Source organism: Fukomys damarensis, unplaced genomic scaffold (genome assembly GCF_012274545.1).
Source record: "Fukomys damarensis isolate Sample0158 unplaced genomic scaffold, DMR_v1.0_HiC HiC_scaffold_27, whole genome shotgun sequence".
Taxonomy (NCBI): Eukaryota; Metazoa; Chordata; class Mammalia; order Rodentia; family Bathyergidae; genus Fukomys; species Fukomys damarensis.
In genome coordinates, this window is record NW_022900939.1 from 14,881,032 (window position 1) to 14,891,640 (window position 10,609).

A 10,609-nucleotide genomic window follows, 5' to 3' on the forward strand; every position below is an offset into this window, starting at 1 on the left:
TTTCCACAATTTTGCTGAGTTTTGGGGCGGCTGTCCTTCTTTTTTTTTTTTTTTTTGGTACCAGGGATCAAACTCAGGACCTTCTGCTTACAAAGCAGGTGGCAGCACCACTGAGCTAAATCCCTGGCCAGGCCACAATTTATTCTCTTTTTTGGCAACTTATTCTTAAGCAATTAATTAGCTTTGCTGGCATAGATTTTCTATGAGGAAGAGTTACTAATCATGTTACTTTTTAAACTTAGAACTTCAAGATTAGAAGAAAGGACATTCTTAATACCTTCGGTTCCAGAAACATTATGGAAATTTTGACTTTTTTAGTTGACTAGAAAGAATAAGATAGAGCACATGGTCACAACACTTGTTGGTCAGTGAGAAAACTGCGCCTGTGTTTCTTGTGCAACAACTGTGTCTATAGGGGTTGGGGTGGAGGTTTTGGGTTTGAGGAAGGCAGAGATACTTTACATGCATGTGAAAAGATGGATTTTTTTTTTTTATTATGAGAGAGTTCACAATTCATTTGTTCTTCCCAGTAGAAATAATAAGTAAAATAAGCAAAGATCATGTGGAGCATTCAAAGAACAGTTTAAACAGGAAAACCTGTTGGGTACAACTAGGTGTCTTTGGGGCCTGGGTACTAATTTGGGGTTTGAACATCTGATTTCTATTTTTTTTTTCTTTCTTTTTTTGCCTCTTCTTTCCTATTGCTTATTGGTGGTTTATCAGCATTATGCTAAGCACATTACCAACCTTATTTTATTTAATTTCCACACAAGTCTATGAGAGAAGTGTAATTATTGTCTCTAATTGAAAAATAAGGAAATCAAGGCTCATAGAGATTAAGTAATTTGCACCAGGTCAGACAGAGGGAGGAGGTAAAGCCCGAAGTTAACCCTAAATATCTCTTGTTCTAGACTTCGGTCTCTCAACCACGTCATGTTCCTTCCTCACTAAACCTCTTCCATTCTTTGTCACCAGGGACAGGATGAGAACTTCAGTCAATGTCGTGGGTGACTCTTTTGGGGCTGGGATTGTCTATCACCTCTCCAAGTCTGAGCTGGATACCATTGACTCCCAACACCGAGTGCATGAAGACATTGAAATGACCAAGACTCAGTCCATTTATGACGACATGAAGAATCACAGGGAAAGCAACTCTAACCAGTGTGTCTATGCTGCACACAACTCTGTCATCGTAGATGAGTGCAAGGTACCTTTCCCATTCCTGGATATCGAAACCTGCATATAGTAGTGCATGCTGCATTTTTAGAAGATAAACATAAAGCCCTGCATCCATTATTATCACATATTTTTTTAAAGAATTGTGAAAGCCCAGCTTCTGTGAGTCCCAGATCATCTAGCTCTGAGTCTAATGCAATGGAAAATCAAATTACCTAAAACTGAAAACCAACCCGCTGCTTATGCCATTTGACGCAATGTGTAACAACGATTCTGATTCTCACATCCACCCTGCTCCACTAATTTGGTGGGTTTTCTTGACTGTTTTACACATGAGTTTGTGGTTTCGGGACCTTCACTGGCTCTCGGATGAAATATTGAGAGAAACACAGCCAGAATTTCCTTTTCATGGCATGAATTTTCCTCCTTGCTACCTATCACATATTAGCCTAAAATATGCCCATGTATTTGCTGAAGAGTAAGTTTTAATGTGGCAGTTACTTCCTCCCAAAATGGGGAAGCAATTTTAAGAATAACTGCCTTTTGGAACAATGATCCAGAGAAGTCTTTTTAAAAACACTGTTCTTGCATACTGCCTGGCATTGCCATCTTTCCTGCAGCATAGATGTTCTGGGTTCTCTTCGAAGCTGTTGGGTGCCACATCTTAAACTTGACGGGCTCTGTCTACCCTTCGTTATAACTGACTTGACAGTGTTAAAACACTGAGTAGCATGACCAGAGTGAAGCAAACTTGGAGAAACCCTGGCAGATTCACAGAATTACCCTTTTTCACCCTTGGTGTTTTGCTACAATGTTTCTGTATAGCAGTTGACAATCTGAGCCCAAGATATATCTCTGGTACCTTTCTGACTCTTGTTGGTAAGATAAAAATTAATCTTTAATTTCTTCTTGTACTACATCTGGGTCTTTCCAGGTACACGCCACAGTATCTACCAGACAACTCAGAGTGACACAGAAAGAGTTCTCTCTAATAGACTGTATCATAGGTCCAAAATTTGGGTGGACAGAATCTTGAGCTTATCTCCTTTGTTTTAGGTGCGTATAGGGGTGACCAGAGCTATGGTACTAATTAGGGAGGGAAGCTACCCATCAAAAAACAATTGCATAAATTAATTCATTGACTCAGTAGACAAGATCGACATTTGTAAAAATTCAAATGTACCTAAATGGCATAATCCATTCTCTTGAAAAGTTAGTGTTTTTCCAGTCTGAATTAACATGCTAGATTATTCACGTGGAATGGCTTTATACACTATTATATTTAACAAATACTTGTGTGCCTTGTAAGGTTTAGCTGAGTGTCCTCACCTCATTCCTGTAAGGTCCTATATTTTGATCATTCACCAAGTATTCATTGAGTCTGTGTTGCCCATAAAGCCCTGAATTAGGCACTGGAGGACAGCCAAAAGAATGCACAATAATACAGGGGAGATGAACTTGGACTCACATCACTGCCATACAAGGAAAATAGTATGAGACAAAATGAATTCACTATATATATTTTTCAATTTCATAGTTGTATTAAAAGTAAGCCTGGTGGCTAATTATGATGTGGCCCATTTGGAGCTTCTCAAGAGGTTTCTTAATATTTTCAAGAACACATTTTTGAAAGACAAAGTATATGGGCATGGGGATGTCACTAGGTTTCAGACTTCCTGTATCTTTCTTTTTTTAAATTATATCAGAAGAAATCTGCTTCATTTATTTAAGTAAAATACTTGCAACTGTAAAGGAACATGTTTGTGAATTATTCCTATCAGTAGGAAGTAAGTTCATGGGGAGGGGACATTTTCCCATCACCTAAAAAATGTCTGGCATATTGTAGGTACTCAATAAGTATTTCTATTTTTTTTTGGTACAGGGGATTGAAGCAATAAGTATTCTTGAATGTAGCTTTTTAGTATCTAGATTCCATGCTGTATTTCAGAAAACTTTTTTGCCTAACAGTTTCACAAAGATAGCTGTTCAGTCTCTTTATAAAGTTGACTACCCAGCCAACCTGAAGATGCTTTGGTTAATTGCCATTTAGATGGTCAGTGACCAAACTGAATAGGAAACAAAGATGATGAAAATGGGCACATTGATTTACTAATTATTACAGATGTATTTTTGGGACAGAGTTTGGGTTTAGCTCAGTTAAGCTGAGGTGCTTCTCAGACCTCGCCAGGTGAGACAAATTGACTCTTCTTATTTTAGATGGGTTAAGTATGTTGACACGGATGAGGGAGGAATTAGCCAGAGCTATTGGGATGATTGTACACTCTTTTTCACAATATGGTGGTCATATTTGTGCATTCCTCTGAACTTGCTTCCAGTCCGTTGCTGCTTTTCCATTTTTAAAACCATGGAAGATGGCATTGCTTTCTTCCAACGCCCTCCCCTTTCGCTTTCCTATCACTCAAGTGGTTGAAAAGAAGGAAGTGGAATGGATTGGGTAGTGGAGTCCTGTTTTCCTTTATTCAGCTAGAAAATGAAATACCAGAAAAGTCACTGTCCCAGCTCCTTTTGAAACACAGGGCATGGTATTTACAAACAAAAAAAAAAACAACAAAAAGCAGCTCCCCCAAGTACAGTCTGGTTCTTCCAAAGGCACAGCCCTGATAAGTTTGCACTTCCATTCATCTGGTTCATCCCTGAAAGCCAAATAAGCACGTTCAAGCTCATAGCAAACAAGCAGCTTTCTCCAGACAGTCTGTCCCTGACAGTCTTCTTTGACGTTTCACTGAAGGGAAAACCAACTTGCTGCAGCTCTGGTCAAAATTTTAACCACTTCAAGTATGGTTACATCATGTTGGCCTATTTTCAAATCCTTGCCTGGTAATACTAGTTTAAAGTCTTGTAACATCTTTTAAATGTTAGTCGGAATAACTGCATGAGCGAAGTTATTGCTAACTGCATGGACTTTCTGAAAAATGGGGGAGGTGGGACTTGGAAGAATGAATAGTTTTTCTTTATTATTTGGTTGGTTTGTGAAGGGCACTTGGTCCTCTGTACCTCGCATGTTATGTGCTTGTGATGCATGCATTTCACTTCCACTTGGGTGAGAAGAAAGTCAGATTTCTCTCAAACATTGCTGCGTTTGTCATGTCTCCATATTCTAATGCTTCCATAAATCCAGTCTCTCCATTATGTGGAATATCAGTCGTGGGTTTAAGTAGACACATGACGTTGAGGACAGACAGACAGAAGGTAAGCTAGGAAAACTACTTAGGAGTGGAGGGGAGAACCTTCCATTCTGCATAAGGGTTCAGTTCACTTTGAGCCAGGGGAGAATGATGTAGACAATCTGGTCATTATATGTGATTATTAAGTGGTCTGCAGTGAAATAATTTAGATTATATCATCCCCGAGGTTAAGGTTTTAACCCTTCCCCTCTTTTTTCTTTTTAGTTTTTAAAACCAAGATTGCTTCTTTGGTAGAGTCAAACCGTCATGATTCCTGATTTTAAAACTGAATAAGTGTAAAGTCCTTCTGGCCTCATTGCAACTGAACCTTTTACATGCATGAGTAGAACTAGCTACCTAGTTCTGGTTTTTTGTTGTTGTTGTTGTTTTTTGGTTTTTGTTTTTTTTTTGTCTGTGGTTGTATGGAGTAGCACATTTCAGTCACTATATTTTAAGGACTGTGTCATTATGCAGGGTCCTACGGGTAGTCAGACACCCCACAACCCTAAAACTATAGCAGAAGTTATCCCCCTTCTGCAGTGCCTCGATACCCTCAAGACAAATGTCAGTATTTTAATTCACATATCCTTGTGGTGCACCAGGACGGATTCAGAACCATTTTGGAATAACCCTACTTAAAACTAACATTTCTGTCATCTATTATAACCTGGTATCTAGTGCTTCTCCACATAGCCCATGGCTTTTTCCTGGTTCATGGCCCGTAAGCTGGATGTTGATGATAATTATTTTCAGGTAACTCTGGCACCCAACGGAAAGTCAGCCGACTGCAGTGCTGAGGAAGAGCCTTGGAAACGGGAAAAATAAGGATATGACTCTCAGCACGTTCTTGAATAAACTCTCCAGCATATCGTATGATAAAAGATGATGTAAACAAGCTTTCTTGAAAAAAGAGAAAAAAAAAAGCATCTATTTCTGTGTTTACTTAATCTGTTAGCTGAGGCTTAGAGGAGCTGTGGTGAGTCCGTGATGACAGGCACAGTGCTGTGTCTTTGCCAAATAACGCTTCATAACTGGCTAATTCTCTCACCCGTGGTATTGTTTGAACGGATGTGCTGGAGGAACCCCTTTGTAATGAAGACATGGCACGTTCTTGCCAGCTTTCCTTCTCTCTCAGTTCAGAACTGTGGATGCTCCTTTCCCAAGTGACGTGACAAACGCAGCGTGGGAACTTGGGCCAGTGAGCATTCACAGTGTGTTAGTCTTCAAAGTGCTCCTTTCTTGCCTTGTTACGCACAAGAGATTCTTCTAAAAGCCTCTAGCAGTAACTCCTGTTCAGTGTCTTATAGCCTCTGCACTTGTGCTGATGACAAGCAAGTATCTGTGTTAGGAAATTCATACATCTTACCTTTTGGGTGCTCTTTGAGCTAAATGTCTCAAAGAGAGTTTTAGTGGGAGCCATACTCCGCTAGGCAGCTGATTATGGAACCTGCTGCCTCTCTGTCCCATCCTATCCAGTTTGTGTGAACAATGGTCAAAATTTCAAAATATGTGTCATAATTCTCTCTAAATTTGACATTGGGTTAGGAAATGCTTTGCATACAACCACCACATATACATGTTAACAAAATTAAGGAAGTGCAGATGATATAAATTTTAACCAGATTTAACTATCCAAATTCATTTGCATTTTATTTGTATTCATTTGCCCCAGTGATATCAAGTGAGATTATTTGATTTATATTTTGCTCTCTGTTTCACCCATAAGATTCTCATTTAGGTTACTAACAAAAAAGATTCTTTGAATCTCTGAATGATTTCCACTGTATTCTCATCCACCTAGATGGCCTGATCCTTTGTCCTCCACACATGGAAGACATTTGTGTTGTATCTCTTTTCATATCATACGTTGAAAAAACTGGTATCTAACCAATATGTAGAAGGATTTTTTTGTTATATCAAAGCACATAAAACTAATTACAGGATGCGGTTGGAAGCAGGGCCACTCTTCCTCCTCAGTAGGAAAAGAACAGAAAACAAACATGTACAAAATCCTATAAAGGTGAGGTCCCTTTGGTATAGACCAGCCAGTCGTGGTCCATGAAGTGAGAACAAAGGATGGTGACACAACTTCCCAGGTGAAGTTTTTCAAGGCTATGAAAGTTTGAAGGAATAAATAATATAATTGGCACAGCAGAGGGCTTTGCATGTGGAAGGCAGCCAGCAAATCTTTAATGATTGGTTATGCAAGCTAACGTTTTGTATGTCTCTATTACTTACTATCTTCTATTGAATGACCCACAGTATTTTCCGAAGCTTGCTGGGTTGGAAAATTAGCTGGGGACTTGAGTCATTGAGAGATAAAGCACAACCAATTCTAAGGAGTAAGTAGAACCTTAGTCCACACGTCTGTGTCTGTTTGGTGTCTCCCATGAGGCCAGCAGAGGGATGCAGAAGTATTCATAAAGAAGTATAGAATCCACATTCTCTAAGGGTAAGGAGTGTTTGAGCGTCACCCATCCTTTTTTACCTAATCTTCATAACTTCTGTCTTCCAACCCAGACAGCTTTGGAACATACAAAGGATGAGATTCCAGTTGCTTTTTGCCTTTTAAACCCTAGGTATTTTTGGATATAGATTGCCACTGAGCAGTATTAAGCAGATTTTTAAAAAATGACATTGGTCTTTGTTTTCATAAGATGGACAGCTAATAGAATGGCTAAAGTCACACATGCTCAAATGTAGCAGAGGGGGAACATATCCTTTATAGTAGACATGTAGGCCAAAGGGATAGTTCTTGGGTTTAGCTGTGAAACCCAGGGTTTCTCTGTAAGTGCCACTCTAAGAGCTTTTATATGGTGAGCAGAAAGATCCAGACAAAGCATCTAGGAGCTGCTTGCTTCTTTGCGGTAGAAGGCCAGCTTAGCACTTGTACACATCATCGTGTTTCTCAGAGGGGTGGTCATCTTCTCAAGGATCATCTCAGGATCATCTTCTCTACTCTCTGTTTGAAAATATTTCTGGTTTCTTTTGTCTTCAGCTTTTTCCTAGCTATGCTGCTAGCCTTTAAGTATGTAAGGGAACAATGTGTTCAAAAGAAAGAGAATTCACAGCTTCACAAAGCAGCCTTTTCTGGCTTGAGACTGTATACAATATCAAATGAGAATACATTTAGGAAACCATGTTTATCTGGAAATTCAATAAATTATATTAAAATGAAATGATTTATCAAATTCAAGAAAAACTGAAATATCCACAATGCGTGTATAGCTGACATATGAATATGTCCTATAATGTTTTAGGCCTCATTCATTCTTCCATGCCATGCCCAATGGGGATTCTCTTGTCCAGAATATGTGCCATAAACAGAACAAATGGATCCAGAGTATACCTCTAATAGCCTTGACCTAAATGGGGCACCTGTCACCTATATGTAGAGATTTATGCTAATGGACTTATCCAGATACAAATGCTGATAATAGTCCATTAATATTTGATGATGCGTAAATGTTGTATATCTACATATAGAAACAGCAGGTCAGGTACATGCACTGCATCTGGTAGGGGCTATAAATCAGGACTTTGTCAATACCATTCTGTCCTAGGCTTATTTTTTTAGGAATTAGAATCATTTCCAGAGAAAACCAACTAAACAGAAATTCATCCTTCCCTTTCGCATCCTTGCCCTTTTGGGAAACCCAAGTGGACTCGTCATTTAATTATTTGCTACAATTGAACAAATCCAATCCAGTCAGTGGGAAGATAGCTTATTTTTCAAACTAATGTCTTAGCTTAGATATTTGAGGATATGTTCCCACCACACCCGCTAAATATGAAGTACAGCAGAGAATCCAGGCAACCATCTTGTTTATGTAAACAGATCTTCAGTGAAGGACTTAAGTGGCTTTAGGACCTTAGATAGCTATCAGATCCCATTTTTAACTTCTCACTGGGTATTGAAACACAGCCTGTGGTTGCCTTGCTTGCTGAAGTTACCATGCCTGTAAAAGACAAATATTTGTTTTTCCTCTCCAACCATGAATTAGCCCGGATGTTCACAAAAACTTAAGGAAAAAGGTGCCAAAATGCATAGCTCCTGGATTTAGACTTGTGGAAGCTGAGAAAGGCCAGAGAGAAATTTAGTTCACAGAGAGATTTCTGGTAGTTGATGCCAGAAATCCCAGTGATGAGTTGATTAGGTCTCAGGCCATTTCCACTTGTGCAGGGAGAAATGTTATTTGCAAATGTATCTAGTCAAGAAGTTTTGCAGAGTTGCATGGCTGGGAAGCTCATCTTTTGGGTCCCCAAAAGGAAAAACAATCCTGCCTACCATGTTTATCCAAATATCATACTTTCTTTTTCTCTTAATAGCAAAAATATATTATAATTCTTACTTTTGTCAGAATCAAGGCTTCAGCCTATACAATATCTTCCCAGGAAATAGAGCAACAAACCCAAGTAGGTATGCACTTGCTCAGAGATGACTCTCCATGGTTCTAACCCTTGAAAAACAAGTCTTAGCAGCTTTTGCCTGGTTTGATGACTGAAAGCACATAGGAGTTACACCCGAGGGAAAGTGGTTCCCCCTACTTATCTGATTTCGAACTCTCGGGGCCATCAATTGTCTGGGTTGCTATACTTTTTCTCCATGTGAACTCATTCCAAGCCAAGAAAAGGGGTTTGATTGAATTTTTTTGTTACTATCATACTTATTCTTTGAATAGGATATTGGGGTCTGGGGGGCATAAGAAAATTAAGTTTAAGCATGGTCTGAAAGTGAGAGTTAAGTAAATCTAGTTGTTGGAGAAGATTAATGTTCCCAATATTTGTAGTAATTTCAAATTAAACCCAGGAGAACAGGCAGGTGACACTAGAGACAGATTGTTCTCCTTGGGGTGGAGTGAGTTCAGAGCTGCTCATGAAACATTAATTTATGATTTCTCTAAAAAAATTTTTTAGTTCCACTCTTCCTCCTCCTTCCTATTCCACTGCTTAAGAGACAACTTATTAAATGACCATATAGGTTAGTATGAGGATTTGTTTTAGGATAATAATCTGAACTGAACCCTATCTAATTTTATGGCATAACACAGTTAATCCCGAATTGGTATCTAGAGGATGAGAAATAGCATGGTTTGTTAAAAGAAACGTTCGATACAGACTCTGCCCAGTTTGAAAGGTAAAGGGTTGAATTAAATGATTAAAATCCCACTAGTCCTACAAATTCCTGATATTACAATATGTTTTGCTTTCTTCTTTCTTAATAGGTTTCTGTGAAGTACTACTATTTATATTTTAAATTAGAGGGATTCCATTGTAGCAAATAATTTAGATTTTTCTCCTTCCCCATTTTAAGTTTCTATTTTATATTTATAACAAGCTTGGCAAGTGATCGTGTTAATCTATGGTTTGAGACACCAATAACATCCTTTTATAAAAGTTCCCTTTACCCAAACTCACTGTCCTAGTAGAAGTAGTGATTCAGCTCAGGGAAAAATGCTGCCAGAGTCACTGTGAGGGACCAGATGTGACTAGCTGCACACGATCTCTTGCATCATTCCTGCTGTAGCAACAGAGCCCATTCCAAATACCCAAACCACATAATTTTATCCAAATGCTCCTAATTGCCAGCCCAGTATGGGAATTTGGGAGCCTTTGGCAAATAAACTTGAGCACTCATGAAATTTGGTGCAAGACTTACACAATCACAGAAACTGTCTGTAAATACTTTCCCTCATCTGCAGGTATGCAAACACGCACACCCATGTACAAGTAAGCAGAGCTGAGTCCTTTCTCTGGAGGGATATACAAGGATATTTGATTGAATTCATTTCCATATTTTCTGCTTGATTTTCTTGTACCATGGGTATCACATCACCGGTAGAGAAGTTCTAACTTAGGTGGTTGAAGTTTTGCTATCACTGCCCTTTTCAACATCTGTGGAGTTTCTAGTGAGTAGGATACAAGGCATAGTCCACAGGTCTCATGTCACCAGCCATGACCTTCACAAAACCTCCTGTACTTTTTGGCATTATTGCAGTGGGCTATTGCTTGTAACTTTGCCCTACGTCCAACCTTCTGCTAAATACAGAGCGGAGTTGGTATTGCTTGTGTGGCGAGCAAACTTATTGCTAGAGAAAACTTCAGTTATTCAAATTTTGGAAGTGGGGTGTAACTCAGGGCCTGGATTTGAGGATTGAGGGTTTTTTATTTGTTGTTGTTTACTTGTTTCTTCCATCAGTTTAAAAGACCTGATATGAGAGCAGCAAGATAAACAGTTTCACAACTGA

General features: G+C 39.0%; 1 protein-coding gene across 6 annotated transcripts in view; it reads left to right on the forward strand.

Annotated features, from left to right (window-relative positions):
- Slc1a2 (solute carrier family 1 member 2) overlaps positions 1–8,762 on the forward strand; it is a 139,693-nt gene extending 130,931 nt beyond the window's left edge. For all 6 annotated transcript variants that reach the window (XM_010612575.2, XM_010612576.2, XM_010612577.3 and 3 more), the window contains 2 exons: positions 976–1,207; positions 5,115–8,762. In XM_010612575.2, coding sequence (XP_010610877.1) covers positions 976–1,207; positions 5,115–5,186 — 304 coding nt within the window. In that variant the 3' untranslated portion in view covers positions 5,187–8,762. The remainder of the gene's footprint in view (positions 1–975; positions 1,208–5,114) is intronic.
- The last annotated feature ends 1,847 nt before the right edge of the window (positions 8,763–10,609 follow it).